This window comes from Solanum pennellii, chromosome 6 (assembly GCF_001406875.1).
Source record: "Solanum pennellii chromosome 6, SPENNV200".
Lineage (NCBI taxonomy): Eukaryota > Viridiplantae > Streptophyta > Magnoliopsida > Solanales > Solanaceae > Solanum > Solanum pennellii.
Genome location: NC_028642.1, coordinates 49668554 through 49683941, shown reverse-complemented (window position 1 = coordinate 49683941; position 15388 = coordinate 49668554). Strand labels below are relative to the sequence as shown.

Here is a 15388-nt window from a genome sequence, read left to right as displayed (position 1 = left end):
TTGCTCCTCTTACTTTTTGATTTAGCGCATTAATCCTTCAATCAAATATCAATTGAAGTGTGCCCTCCTAGTCCCGAGTCAAGGCAATTTTTAAGATTATATTACTCTCATGAATGAATTAACAACACATACTTAAATATATTAGAAATAACTTTAAAAATTCTTTCATCTTTAAATTAGTCCCTAAAGTATTTCAAGTTTAGAATTATTTACCATTAATGACACAATTATATCATATAATTGTGTTATCAATTGAGGAATAATTTTAAGCTTAAAAACAACCTTAAATAATGTAAATTTGATTCAATGAGTGGAGGAGTAACTAATGATACTCCATTTTGCTCCATTTCTTTGAGGACAAAGGTAGGCGTTAGAAGCACTTTTTAAATAAATACCTGATGTAATAGTTAACAAATTGTTGAACTTAAAAATATTTAGCCTATAACAAGAAAAAAGTACATATTTTCATTGATTGAGGTTAAATAGATGTAGTAAAAATATCACAATGACTAAATACAAAAGCTTATTATATATGAAGGACTAAAAATGCAATTTGCTTACTCGGTTATATCCTATGCGTAGGATTTAAGAAATCAATTTCTTCCACGAGTTGCTACACTTCCTTTCCTTTTATTGGGTCCATGAATAGTAGTGAGAAACAAAAGATTTTTATAAAAACTGGAACTCATTAATCAGAATAACTGCCATCTTTATAAAAATCTCAAATAGAACGTACGTTTTAGCCAAAAATCTAGAAAAATATGAACTCAAATACCAAACTCAGAGGACATTGGGAAGAAAAAAAAATCAAGTGCAGCTCATACAGCCTAGCCTAACATATTCTAGAATGGGAATCTAGGCCTGCCTGTTCCTCTTCTTGACACCAGATTTTGCAATCTTGAGACTCTTGTTCACAGCACTCAATCTTGCAAGGGATGCCTTCTTCAGATCTGGCCTGTAATAGTTATCTGCTACCTGTATCACATACAAGTTTATGCAAATTCAAGATTGCAACATCAGAAATAGTGAAGGCAAAGAAAAACCTGCTGAGAAAAAATAATCAAATTATCTATGATGCTATGAAGGGTAGAGGTATATTCAACAGCATACTCTGGGAGCAATCTCACAAGTGAGGTCTGGCAAACCTCTTACCTCATAGAGATAGAGAGGTTGTTTCCACTAGACCACCCTCACAGCTTAAAATAGAGGATAGCAGTTTGATAGGGAATACATAAATGAGATTAGTAAAACCAACGGAATAACGGGAAATGAAGAGCAATACATAACCTACAACAGAAAGGTGGAGGTATATTCATCACATAGAATATGTCAAGCACAATTTGGAGAAAATGGTAAACAGTAGACAGTAATAATTAGTCAGACATATTTTAATGCTCAGATAACTCCAATTGCCAGCTCTCTAGAAAGTGAAAATTTTTAATCCGTTTACAACTTTTTGTATTCATCCAAAAAAAACATCAAACAAATTACAGAACATATATCAAGCCTTTTGAAACAATCAAGAAGTGAACAATCAAACCCGTGATCATTATAAGCAGCTAATATGCAGCTTAAGACCAAACAAATTCATGTAAATATACACATTCTACAGGTCAAAAAAGACAATCACCTGGTTTGATACAGCCTTGGCAATGCGCCGAAACTCCTTCTTCATTACAGATTTATTCAGCAAACTTGAAGGCTTGTTCTGTTTCTTGGTCTTTGAAGTAGCAAGCAACACTGATTGATCTTTGCCTCCAGGCTGGATGGTCACAGTCTTCTTGTTTGCTAGGCCTACAAAGTCATGATAACAGCAGTTCAACTAATGCTTAACGTGAGCAATGGAAAACCAAAATAGCTAAAACTAGAAATCTAACTCATTCAGCAATGCAATGTTCCATTCAATGACTATTACAAATTCACGTTATTCTTTCATGTAAGAATATTCCATACGACATAATAACGGGCTTAAGAGGCTTATCCCACGTGCTAGGTGCTCTGTGGTTAGTTCGGTGTAAGGGGACAGTGGACAGATACTACATGTAGCCTTCCCCTTTCATTTCTACGAAGAAACTCAAGCCCTCAACTGAATTTTGGTTCATCAGAAAGGTTATTCCATCATCAAGACATGGCTTGCCCACATAAAAAATACTAACGGAATATGGAAAATAGCTGAACTTCATTACAGTTTGAATGCATACATAATATATATATCCAGTTTTCCAACATCACATTAAGTGCAAGTAGTAAAAACAATATACTCCACAAAACAGCTATCAGTTTAGCTTGAAAAATAAAACATTTCCCCAAAAACCTATCAGCATGTAGTACCGTATAAGCTCAAGGTACCACTATTCACAACAGAAACCAAATTTGTTAAATCGACATAAGCACAGGGTAATGTTTACAATACTAACCAGAATGCTTGTAAGAGTGAAGATTGTAAAGATTGTTAGGCTCTTTGCTGAATACGACACCGGCGGTACCATTACCAAACTCCTTCACCAGAAATGAGTTGTTTTTCTTGACGATCTCCCAAACCAGTTGCCCTGGAACTGTCGTCATTTCAACACCACCTACCCTGTCAATTGGATCACAAATAAAGCTTAATTAATCACGTCGATTCATCTGCAGAAAAGCAAAGATGCGTTTGAGACTTACTGTGAGTAGCAAAAGGGTCTGTAGAGTTTCGATTCGACGGCCTGTGCAAGAAGACGCAATAAACTTAAAAGGAAGACGGCAGTGAAACCCTAACAGGGAAATTGGTATAAAACATTATATTATCGGAACTGCCCCTCTCTATTTTATTTTACTATTTTTTACTTTTTCCAATGAGAAAATTATAATTTTTGTCGCATTTATGTTATTCTCGACAAATTTTATTTGCAAATCTTATTTATGCTGCTTTTTTACAAATAAAAAGAATTGAATAATTAAAAGAATATTTATAATGAAGCACGAATCACTTAAAATTAAGGTGTGAGATTGGACGTTGTAGTTCATTAATTACATATTATTATTTTATATTATATAACACAAAATATTGGAAAGAAAATATTATAATTATATTTATACGTAACATAGATATCTTTATGTGATTATATCTTTTATCAAAAGTATATTAACTTAGGTATGGAGAATATTTCCTTGCATGATCATCTTTTACATTGTTTTTATCATTTAAACACATAAACTTTGTTATGACATGTGTTTTTGGTTGTTGAATTACTAATTGAGTAATATCTATTAAATTTATATGAATTTTACTGAGTAAATAAATAATAGTATAACAATTAAAAAAATAAATTACTCATTGAGATAACCTCTAATCAAGTTTATTGGTGTAGCCTAAAAGTCACGCGATTTATTTAATTGATTTATCATTAAAGTTTAACGATATGAATTTTATTCAAAATCAATTTCTTTAAAAAATAAAAAGAAATATATTTAAACCATTTTAATGACTAGACCCATTAGAAATACAACATGTTTTGTGATAATGTACCAAGATAAAAACAAGATTTAGATTAAATTTTATATAACCAAATTGAGTTTTGAGATTTGGAACTACTGTTAATGATATACTAACAACTTAATATAACTTCAATTATAAATGATTCGTTAGGATAATGTTTAACCAAATTCAGAAAACAAACAGTTTGATTAATTGACATCTTACTTTTGGAGTTAAATAACAATAAAGAGAAATTTATTTCAAAGAGATCACTTTGCCTTCCCAAGGATGAACAAATTTTGAATCCAGTTGAATTACTGAATTAGGATTAAGAAGTATATAAAACAAGTTTAGAAAACAATGCTACAAAGTAAAAATAAGGAGAAGAAATAAGTTTAAATAGATATTTTTTTTCCTTCAAATTTTTTTGTTTTAGATAAAAAAAAATTGACGCTAGCAAAAAAAAAAATGAAAAAATTGAATAAATAGATTGAGTAACTTTGTAAATAAACTTTAATAGTTGAATAATTTTTGAGTTAAAAATCAAAATTAAATGACTTTATAAGAAAAATTTATAGTTGAACGACTATATGAGATGTGTTATCTCGAAAAAAAGAAACAGCGTCAAGCTCGATTAAAATTTGTACCATAATAATCGCATATATGTCATTGTAGATATAATAGTGCTTTCTCTTTTGTTATACCAGAAAATACACTCCAAATGTTTGTTAGGTTTCTTTCCAAAAGATCGATAGTTGGCCAAACTGGTCAAATTGGACCATAAATTAGGTAAATGGAAAAGCAATTGACGGATAATAATTAGACACGTTTAATTTGGGTAATTAATTGTTCTTAAAGTCGTTGCCTGTATAGGAGATTGTACAGTTTTCTCTAATTTCCTAGTAAGTACATGTGATGCCCAAATAGATGATCTTATCATCTTTGCAAAAGGACAATTCAAGACAAGTCTGACAAAATTAAAATATTAGATTCAGAAATCTTGGATTTGAATTTTTTCGAATATGAAATAGCTTTTATTAGTTGGTGTTTATTATTCAAAGCGAAACTAAAAAATTTAATGACTATGTGACATACATAAAATGTATCATGTAGATAAGGCTATTTTTTATATATATATTTACAAAGTCACTCTCGACAAATGAAATATACATAAGAAAATTCGCCCAATTAGATTATTCAAATGATCCTGGCAATTAGGCGGAAGCAACAAGATTAATATTCACCACTGAATTAATGCGAATTAGAAGAATAACTTCAAAAGGAAAAGTATTTTAAATTTACAGTCAAAATTTCCAGAAGATAATGAGAAATATATTACTGAAAGAAGTATAAAAAAAAAATGGAACTGAAATAGTGAATTTTTGGCTAAAAATGATTTCAGTTTTAATTGAAGGAGCCGTTCTGGTTGATTGTACTTTGTAGTATAATCAAGTCATAAGATACAGCATAATATAATGCAATGTTTAGTTAGTGGTAAAAGAAAAAATGTGTATCGCATTAAGTTGTGCATAATTTTATGTATGTGAGATTAAATATGAAATAAAAATATGTGTATTAGCAATACACAAATTTGACTATTATTTAAATTAAAGGACAAGAATGCTTTTAGAGCAAATAATTCTTGTATAACATCAATCCTTTCTTTGGCCCATTGCATAATGATTTTTTCATTAATTACTATTGTATAACAAATAATTCATTATTAAATTCAGACTTCACCTCCAAAAAATAAAAGATATTCTCATGTTCATAATTTGAAAACAATTTTCATAGGTTAGTATTTTAGGAAAGATATTGGTCTAACAAGTTAATTATTCATTAATTTATATTTTTTTATATATTTTTTATCATATATATACTCTAAATTAGTTATATTTTTTTAAAAAATATTAATACTTATTAACATGAAATACACGTGCTAACACTTTGAAACTTCAAAAATTTCACAATATAAACCGAATGATACGTAAGGTGGAGGTACAGGAGTTTTATTTCTATTCTAACTTGTAGGAAGTGACAGTTGACACCAAGAGATTGAATTCTCCATGGACTTTTCATCCACTCTAGAAAATAGAGTAAATTAGGCACTTTCTCACCGTTAAAATTTGGAGAAAAAAATATTCTTCGTTTATTTTTACTCATTATTTTTTTTAAAAATAAAATTTCATTTTTATTTGTTAATATCAATTTCTCAAAAAATTCCTAATTTTTTTAAAAATATTTTAATTTTAAATCATTTTTTAAAATCTAATACTAAATATTAGTTTGTCACTCATTTTTTTTTAACGTGTCTAAAATCCCATGGTTAAGTAGGAGGGAAAATAGAGAGTATACTTCACGTCCTAAATATAGATCATGCATTTTCAATCTTAAAAGGATGACTTTTCACGTAAAAAGCTTATGGTTTTAAAGTTTATTTATGTTAGCAACTAATTTGGTTTATGTTAGACTTTCTCTTTATTCAGGTTCTTTTTAATGGTCGTTGTTATATATAATGGAATTTGATTAATTTAAATTTATATCGTGTATAACTCATTTAGAGAAGTGATTTCTATTAAGAATTTTTTCATACTTAAAATTTAAAATAAGATTTGAAATCAAGAGAAAAACAATCTCATCTGTTACACGGTATTCTTTGCTAATATTACACATGTATAACTAATTATATACTTCAAACTAAAATTTGACTATGACTAAAAAAGGAATACAAAGATATGTGAAGAAACGAGTAATCAAAACATAATTAATTGCTTAGAAGCCTCCTTTTTGAAAACAATGACAAGACTAGATTATACAAGAGAATCAACACTTCTAATTTTTTTTTCTTTTATGTGAATTGACTTATTGATCCTTTAACTAAAACCCCATATCATAGTATAAAATAATACGAATTACCATTTTATGATAAAAAGAATTTGATGTAACAGTTTAAAATTATAATTAATGGTTACAAATATAAATGCCTTCATTTGATATTAAGGTACCTTTTTTGTTTCGGAATTTTTATCTCACATTTTAAATATTTTTTTGGCCTAAAAAGAAAGTGAATATTTCCTTCCTTTTAGTTTTATTCTTTTGAGAATTTGTTTTTGCAAAAAATTTTTTAAAAATAGTAAGTGAAGTTTGGTTTGTTAAAAGTTTAAATTTTAAAACCTTTTTGTGATTTTACTCCCTTCAAAATATTTTTTACTTTCGCCTTTTGAAATTCAAATAACTTGTTTAATAGTCGATTTCTAATTTTACCAAAAAAAAATTAAATCTATAATCTCTATCTAAGCAGTTTATATACTCAGCAAACAATTTAGTCAATGTTTTAATATTATTTTCTCAGCATTGTGATATAATTTTTTTTTTCAATTTATAGTAATATTTTTATTTAATTTAAAATATTAAAATTATTATAATCTAATTTAGTTCCCAAAAATTAGTCAAACTAACCTAAAAAATATTCATTTTGAAAAGGCTAAAAACATTAAAATTTTGGACAAAACTCCACAAATCGGAAATTTCAAAGGCAAATTTAAAAGACAATTATGTGTAGAGAAAAGGACGCCTCCATAATAAAACCCCATGAGAACAGAAGATCAACATTGGGATCTGTGCACAGACTTCCAATAAATTTTCATAAGAAATTTTTATTTCAAGATTTTGTCAACTCTGTTGAAACAAGAATTAGTTTTCTTCTTCAAAGTTCAAACCCAAACCTCTCATTATTGTAGCTTGGATTTTAGTTTTTTATCTTCTTCTTCTTATTTTTTTCTTGTTAATGACAAAATAGCAGCTTCACATTTTGATAATATCTGTTTTAAATTTTAAACGCTTTTGCTAATTTAATTAATTTTCTTAATGAGTAATGGATTTTTTTTTTAACTACATAAGAAAAAAGGAGAATTGACAGACTTTTTTTTTTTTTTATAATTTTTTGCCGATTTGGTGTTTGATTGAAAGTTGAGTTTGCGAATATGGGGATTTTGGAGAACGGCAAAGACAACAAGCCTTTATCATTAAAAGTGCTTCAGTTTCTCTTGTTGTTTTTGGGTTTAGGAATTGCTTTATCAATTTTAAGTATGTTTATGCTTAGATTTTCAGAATTGAAAAATGTACTCCCTGTGGTACAATCTAGAATAAATCCATGTTTTGAACAACAAAATAGTTTAGAGAATTGGATTAAGCCTCTATCGAACTTGCATCATTCAATGAATGATGCTGAGCTTTTTTGGAGAGCTTCATTTGTTCCTCAAATGAAAAAATTGCCTTTTAAGAGAACACCGAAAATCGCGTTTTTGTTCTTAACGAGAGGGCCTCTCCCTTTGGCTCCGTTGTGGGAGAGGTTTTTCAAAGGGAATGAAGAGCTTTATTCAATCTACATTCATAATTTGCCATCTTACAAACCTGATTTCCCAATTTCATCTGTGTTTTATGGCAGGCAAGTTCCTAGTCAGGTAATAATGTTATTGTACAAATTTTATTCAAAATTATGCAAAAAAAAAAAAAAAAAAGTTTCCCTGAACTTTTAAATTGTGCGAATCGTTACGTCTTCAACACACGTGAGAGGTTGATATATATGTTCTGATGTCATGTTACTAGCTCATTTAGAGATTTACTTTTTGAAATAATAATTATGAGTTGAGTGATCATCTGAGAATTCACCTCGGAGGCTATTATTGTACTTGGTAGTAATTGTATGGGTTTGATTTGGCGTAGGTGGCAGAGTGGGGGAAAGTTAGTATCACTGATGCTGAAAGACGGCTTCTTGCTAATGCATTGCTTGATATCTCCAACGAATGGTTTATAATCCTATCAGAGTCGTGCATTCCTCTCCACAACTTGAGTGTTATCTATCGATACATATCAGAATCCAAGTACAGTTTTGTGAATGTGTTTGATGATCCTAGTCCTGTTGGAAGAGGGCGTTACAATTGGAAGATGTCACCTGTGGTTAAAATCACTCAATGGCGTAAAGGATCTCAGTGGTTTGAAGTTAACAGGAAATTGGCTGTTGACATTGTTACAGATGACATATACTACCCTAAATTCAAACAGTTCTGCAAACCAGCATGCTATGTTGATGAACACTATTTCCCAACAATGCTGCACATCCAATCCCCTCATCTCCTGACAAATACGAGTCTCACTTGGGTAGACTGGCATAGAGGCGGTGCTCATCCTGCTACATTTGGAAAGGCTGATGTTACAGATAAGTTTATGAAGCAACTTTTGGAAGGCCAGAGGAGATGTGTCTACAGTAACCAGACGACTTCATATTGTCTACTTTTTGCTAGAAAATTTTCTCCCAGTGCATTAGATCCTTTATTAAAACTATCGTCCAAGTATCTAGGCTTCTGAAATTCCATTGCTTTGTTATCTGATATATCCAAGTATAAAAATCAGCCTTAAACATACATGATTGCTGAAGGCCTCATCACATGATAGACATTGTCATGTTATACTAAAGATATATCGATATTTATGATCATGATGATAATATTATATGAAAATCCCAGTATTTAATATTCGAGTTGGATGTCTACTGTACTTGCATGTATAAACTTTTTCACATCTATCACAATTTAGATCCTCTATTTGCAGTAGGTTACATCAATACTATTATGATTCAAAACACCATTTGTGGAAACAAAACTGAACTTAATAATTATTTGACACAAGGGAACGATTGACACTAAAGTTTTGTTTAACAAAGGGTTGTAGGGAATCATTTACATACTAAGACTATTCATGTGTGTAGAATCAGTAAACTAAAGAAAGCTACTTACAAGACATTGTATATATTATGCTACATTCCTCCACTAACTTCCACCTTAATTTCATTTCAGAGAAGTTGATCTCTTTCTTTTTTTTTAATCTAAGAAAACATGTTTAAAATTATCAATTCTCATGTATCCTTACCGCCATCCAACACATTTAGCAAGTTTCCGGTCAATGTACAGAGTCAGAAAGTATGATGGAGCAGGATGATTGAAAGAGAAAATCAAGAGAATGAAGTAGTAGAAAAAGAATGAACCTGTATTGCTTTTTCACTTTCCATTGAATATATTCACAGTAAAGAGCCTTTAATCCAAGAGGTAAACTATAAAATGAGGGAAATTTAGATGAGGGAAAACATACAGAAGAAAGGGCTTTTCTTACAACATTAAGTTGTAAGGTTTTGCATACTAGTAATTCATTTTCCTTTCTTCTTGTATAGATCTAAAAATCCGCGCTGCAGATTCAGATGCTGACTTTGGATTATGGGGCACAACCTTGATGACTTGAATTTGCTGCTCCATGTCGTTATCTTGAACTGGTTGATCTGAACATTTTGCAGTTGGTGTGACAGGAAAAAGAGAAAGTGCACCCCTTTGCACCCTCTCAGGAGGACTACTTGCGGTACTTCCTTGCATGTCACTCCCTCTATCCGCCTGAATAATTCGATCACAATCTGACATGACCGCACTCTTCTGGCATGATATGTTGCATGATTTTTGATGAGGCCTAACTAAGTTGACTTCATGCATAAATGGACTATTCTCCTTCTCACTTGACCTGATCCTGGAAAGTGGATTCATTTGCTCGATAGCTGAACTTGAAGCAGATGGCTTTATCATAGGCATGGAATACGGTTGAATGCAGGATGGATCAAAGAGTGCAGGACCAGGAAAAATCCCAGCACCCTGCTTGTGGGAAGTCGGTACACTATAAGGCACATTCGCGAAGTCTCCACCTATAGGTGGAGATAAGGTCACAGGCCTGCAACTACCATAAGCTGGCGCTATGATCCCTCCAGGCGGTGGACAAGGTCCTGTATAAGGTTTATAAATAAGTCCTTCAGAAGGTGACCTTATTGGAACTAACCACTGATATCCAGGAGGAGGTTGGAAGGATCGAGGTGCTAATTTTGGATCCGATAAAAAAGATCTCGATGTTGGTGTCCCTACATTTAGTTTTTGTGATGACTGCTGTGGTATATTCTTCTTATCATTATCTTTGCGGAGGGGAAGATAAACATTATCTGTCGTAAGCTCAAAATTGTTTGGTTTTGTAGAAATTTTTTGTTCCACGACAGGAGGTTCAAGAACATCATCACATGCTAAATTCTTCAAAGAAGAAAATTTGATAGAAGGTTGGTGGAGATAGAAGTTGTCTTTGAAAAATATATCTGGTGATCTGGCTATCATTTTCTGAACCTGCAAAGATGCTAAAATAAGTAAGTTCTTTCAAAATTTAAGCAAAACACTGAAAGACCTCCTTTACCCATTTTTTACTAATTGATTTTATTGCACTTGCACTTTGTCTCTTCAAGACAACAAAAGAAAAAGGCAAATCTAACTGATGAAAGTCTTTAAAGTACCTGTGTTAGTCTGTGTAGCTCAAATAGTTGTATTGCAAAGATCCGCTGCTGGCTGAAAAATAGTGAAACACAAGTTAAAAGGTAAATTTCAGAGAACATATTGGAAGAGGAAACAGAATAAGATCAGCCTAACATAAATAATTGTTCATCATTTCAGCTAGTCATCATAGGGGCAACAACTATAACATAGTAAAGATGGGATCTCTGTCTTGCAAATTAGACATTATTATTTCTCAGAAATTTGTTGAAGAATATGATTTTAAGGTTTATTCAAGTGAAGCAGTGACGACAACAAAATATAGACCTAGAGGCTAGACTAACATGAAACTTCATATCGATATTACAAATTAGAGGTCCTTGTATAAGTATGAATATGGTGTTTATGCCAATTTGAGTACTTTAGATTTCATCTACTTTTATAGGTCATAGTTCCCGAAGATAACACCTTTATAAAGATGAAACAGATGTAATGGAGCGAAAAGAGAAATATATGATATGAACATGCATGATATAGGTTGAAAGTAGACAAATTATGATCAGCAGACATCTTCGACCAACCCCTAGATCAAGCCACACGTTTTCATTTCTACTGTAACGATAAGTTGAATATATACATAAAAGATGACCAGTTAAAGAGACTTACTGTGCAATGGTTCTTCTTGTTTTCCAGAATATCTCTTGACCTATCAATGCTATGACATTATCTGAAGACATTCTTTCTACTAATCTAGAGTTCAAGGAGGAAGCTTCTGAGATCCCTTCACTTCTGTCTTCACCTGCTACATCTGGAGCCCCACTAATCTGGTCTTCAGGACAGTCAGAAGAGGATTTAGCTCTCTTCGGACTCTGATGGCTGTTTCCGTGAGGCAGAAAGGAACACGATGGACCTTCCATTATTGAAGCACATCTCTTAGTCGAGGCATCTTCATGCTTCGCATTAGTAACATCTTCTGCAGCCTTCCTTTTGTGTAAAATCCAAGAGTCTTCATCAGATTCAGAATTGGAATCACTACATCTATTCAAGTCACCTACTAGACCACATCTATTTTCTGGAGCACTTGATACAAATGATTTACTAATATTTAGCTTGCTATGTCCTGGATTTGGAGCTTCATGCACCACAGTTGTCTCTATAGTTGACAGATGAGGAGCAGGTAGTTTAACACAATGTTCTCTCTTTTGGTACTTTGCTGGATCTCCAGCTTGACTTCCACTATGTTCCCTGCAATTTAGTTGCATCCTGTCTGTATCCTTATATTGCTTTTCGAAAACGCTTTGAAATTTCAAAGAAGGTTTGGAGTTTGTTATAACCATTTTTTCCTTGTCTGCACTTTTATGTATGTTACCATGATATAGAGGTTTCCCTGATGTGACGAAATTTGGACCACAAAAATCATTTTCCCTTCCTAATTTATTGGCAGAAGGGTTACTATTATAGTATGATAAACTGTGTCGCTGAATGGGATTAAGCTGAGATGTAGCATGCAAATTCCCTTTAAGACATAAAACTTGAGGATTTAGCGACTTGAGTGGTGGAACATCAGGATGTCTCATAGTAAAGTTTATCCCTCCAGAAGAAAAGGGAGGTATCTCAACCAAATGAGAAGACTCAGATGAATTGTGGAGAAAATAATTCCTTTTGTTGCAACCAACCTACAGGGTGTTCAAGAGCTCGTGTGAGCAGATCGAATGGGACAGCATAATGAACTTGTTGGTGATAGCAGTCATAATTGGTCGTAAGACGTTAAGTGTTCAAGAAATTCTCAATCTAAGGAAGCACACTGCATAATCTATGAAGCAAACGTACAATTTTCTAATACCTTGAGTTGGCAATGAATGAAGAGGATAAACAGATTCACTCATCTGAAACAGGACAAGCAATAAGTAAACAAAAAGGAATGGAAGTAAAATTGAAAATCCAAAGGTTTGGGATGATTAAAACAAGAAATATTTCAGTATATGCTTCTAATATAGTTTACCTCCTATTTCTAAGACCATACGAATTACATAGATCATACAAAACTCAAAATGACAAGTAATCATAATTTTACCAAACAACATACTACCAATACTTGGAAGTCCCTCTATACAGTACAGAAGAAGACACTAAATTTAATACTTACAAGAGTAGAAGATGGTGCAGAAATAGAGTTTCCACTATTAGGTAGCATTGGCATGGTTGCAGGAGTAGAAGTAGAGGTGAAACTTTGAGGCGATCTGGATGACTGTTCACAAAGAGCCATTTTGTTTCTAGGAGGTGCTCTTGGACCTCCTTTATCTGTATCATTTATATGTAATCTAGGAAACAAAGGATCCATATGCCTCTCTTCCTCTTTTTCCGTCTTCATTGCTTGCTTCACGTGTTAATTTAAGATGAACCCTAAGATTATTTAGTAACATAAAAGGATGAACCATTTCATAGCTGAACACTAACAACCCAAATTCTGTTCCACTAACCGCAACAATTAGTCATCCCACCTCAAAAGATTGATTCTTTTGACCGTAAATCAGTAGTAATAAGCAAAACCACATGGAATTACAGTTTGATAGGCGAAAACTGAATGTTCATGTGAGCAAATTTTCGACTTCCTGGAATAGAGGATCCCAATCTAAAATGCTTTTTTAGCACATAAAACAATATGGAAATATAAAGAGGAAATCTTAGAAGAAGATCACATCAAAAAATAGATGAGAAGGAGAATAAAATGAGGGGAATGTGAGGTGGGTAGAGAATTAGTGGAACTTCCATGAGTAAGGGAAGTTAAAAGGCAGAGAATTATTAGTTAATAGCAGTAGGTAAATATTTTTAGTTTAATTAAAAGGAACATATTAATAGTGACTGACTCGCTCTCCTTTTCTTTCTCTCTATAATATAAATAATGCAAATGCCGAAACAACTGTGTACGCGTTGTTAAACCACATGTAAGAAATTGTCCAATCTTTTCACGAAATATCTGCCAAATCTCACCATACGCTTTTTCCTCGACGGACTAAAAACTTACCCGAACCCGTCGCTTATTATATCGCATCATCCATCTCAAACTATTTTTCTACATTTAATATATTGTTATTCAATAACACATTTTCTAATAATTATATGATGCGTACTTTTATTTTTTAATTCTATTTAAAAAAGGCTATTTTGCAACTTTTTTAATTTCATGAAAATATGACTCGTTCGAGCCATCCATGTTAACTCGTTAATTTTGCCGTCTAATCGTTGAGTTGATTCGTGCTAGACATGTAGCCCAAATACGAGGGTCAATAAATATAAGGTTGAATGTGGAAATCAACAAATAAACTCATCAAAATAAGGCCCGTTCAAGTCATCCATGTTAACTCGATCGATAATTTGCCGTTTAATAGCTGATTTCGGCTAAATATGTAGTTGAAATATGAGTGTTAATGAAGATAAGGTTACGTTGAATGTGGAAACCAATAAAATAAGCTTATCAAAATTAAATATAACTCATTCAAATCATTCATAATAACTCGATAATTTATCGTCTAGTAATTGAGTTGATTTTGGATATATTTATGAGTTGATTCTGGGTAAATATGTAGCCCAAATATGAGGGTTCATGGACGTGCATCAACGCTACCTTTAATGTGTTTTAAAAATTATGACTCGTAATACTACACCTGATACATAAAGAAAACATGTTCGGATGCTCTAATCTACGTATTATTTAACCAGTATTCGCTTTTGATAAGTTTCCATCAAACCTCTACCGCCACCAAATTTTATATGTATATATTTTAACTTCAAAATTTAACGATACCACTTTGTATCGCTTGCTCTTTGCATTATTTCATCACCATGAAAGAGTCATAATCACCAAATAAGATACAGAACGTTCACCTTAACAAATTAATCATTGATCATGGACCCAATTGACAATGAAAGTCGTTGATATAGCAGTTACAATCCGAAAGAGAGCTAAAAGTTGAAAGTTTGTACATTTCTTGCAAATGGTAGTATCAAACATAATTCAACTTATTTTATGCTAAAAATTTTAAAGTTTAACCTTCAAATAAGAATATCTATATTTAAGTGGTCTTGTTATTTGGTACTCTAATTTTAATCGAATTTAAAAAAATGGCATTTAAAAAGTTTGTGAAAAAAAGTGGTGTTTAAAAAATACTTTCTCCCCATTCCACAAGTTTAGTAAGCAAATATCTTAAATATTAATCTTATTAACTTCTTACCATAGTAATTTTATATCTAAAGTTTTATAGGTCATAACATCATATAAAAATATCTAATTTAGATGAAAATGTTAAACATTTTATGGTCAAACTTGAAACGAAAATTAGCAAAGTGGATATAATATAATGACTGGACAGGTATTTATAAATTTTTTAAGCAGTGAGTATAAATTAAATAGAGACTCAAAAAAAGTATTTGGAAAATTTTGTCACCTTATTAGTCTTCAACTAAATACAAGCGCAATACTTAACAACTTGTGCATAAATCGCTAAGAAAATAGTAGAAAGAAATTTGCTCACGTATTGCTAAAAGAATGATAAAAAAACATAAGAGGATTGATAGAATTAATTGAGTT

The 15388-nt window shown here is 31.7% G+C and overlaps 3 protein-coding genes across 4 annotated transcripts; 1 reads left to right on the top strand and 2 right to left on the bottom strand.

Annotated features, from left to right (window-relative positions):
* Positions 1 to 688: 688 nt before the first annotated feature.
* Positions 689 to 2821, bottom strand: LOC107021193 (60S ribosomal protein L28-1-like). The gene is made up of 4 exons (XM_015221801.2): positions 2662 to 2821; positions 2418 to 2581; positions 1631 to 1794; positions 689 to 975 (listed from the first exon to the last, which is right to left on the bottom strand). Exons 2-4 carry the CDS (start codon positions 2563 to 2565, stop codon positions 856 to 858), a joined length of 432 nt encoding a protein of 143 aa, XP_015077287.1. The 5' UTR covers positions 2566 to 2581; positions 2662 to 2821; the 3' UTR covers positions 689 to 855.
* Positions 2822 to 6996: 4175 nt separating this feature from the next.
* On the top strand, positions 6997 to 9272 carry LOC107023923 (glycosyltransferase BC10-like). Its single transcript, XM_015224769.2, has 2 exons — positions 6997 to 7917; positions 8180 to 9272. Exons 1-2 carry the CDS (start codon positions 7438 to 7440, stop codon positions 8819 to 8821), a joined length of 1122 nt encoding a protein of 373 aa, XP_015080255.1. The 5' UTR covers positions 6997 to 7437; the 3' UTR covers positions 8822 to 9272.
* Positions 9273 to 9478: 206 nt separating this feature from the next.
* Positions 9479 to 13663, bottom strand: LOC107023922 (ELF3-like protein 2). Of its 2 annotated transcripts, XM_015224768.2 has the most exons (5): positions 12947 to 13088; positions 12644 to 12686; positions 11467 to 12476; positions 10824 to 10875; positions 9479 to 10659 (listed from the first exon to the last, which is right to left on the bottom strand). In XM_015224768.2, the coding sequence occupies exons 3-5, from the start codon at positions 12375 to 12377 to the stop codon at positions 9649 to 9651; spliced, it is 1974 nt and encodes a 657-aa protein (XP_015080254.1). In that variant the 5' UTR covers positions 12378 to 12476; positions 12644 to 12686; positions 12947 to 13088; the 3' UTR covers positions 9479 to 9648. The 2 variants fall into 2 exon arrangements, with proteins under 2 accessions (XP_015080254.1, XP_015080253.1); XM_015224767.2 differs by lacking the exon at positions 12644 to 12686 and having other exon boundaries at positions 12947 to 13663.
* Positions 13664 to 15388: the final 1725 nt, after the last annotated feature.

Coding starts and splice junctions, on each gene's coding strand:
- LOC107021193 (XM_015221801.2), bottom strand. CDS start 2,565: ATGACGACAGTTCCAGGGCAACTGGTTTGGGAGATCGTCAAGAAAAAC. Junction 1,795..2,417: donor TCACTCTTACAAGCATTCTG/GTTAGTATTGTA, acceptor ATGACTTTGTAG/GCCTAGCAAACAAGAAGACT. Junction 976..1,630: donor CCAAGGCTGTATCAAACCAG/GTGATTGTCTTT, acceptor TATGTGATACAG/GTAGCAGATAACTATTACAG.
- LOC107023923 (XM_015224769.2), top strand. CDS start 7,438: ATGGGGATTTTGGAGAACGGCAAAGACAACAAGCCTTTATCATTAAAA. Junction 7,918..8,179: donor GCAGGCAAGTTCCTAGTCAG/GTAATAATGTTA, acceptor GATTTGGCGTAG/GTGGCAGAGTGGGGGAAAGT.
- LOC107023922 (XM_015224767.2), bottom strand. CDS start 13,171: ATGAAGACGGAAAAAGAGGAAGAGAGGCATATGGATCCTTTGTTTCCT. Junction 12,477..12,946: donor CTGCACCATCTTCTACTCTT/GTAAGTATTAAA, acceptor AACACCCTGTAG/GTTGGTTGCAACAAAAGGAA. Junction 10,876..11,466: donor ACAAGAAGAACCATTGCACA/GTAAGTCTCTTT, acceptor ACTATTTTTCAG/CCAGCAGCGGATCTTTGCAA.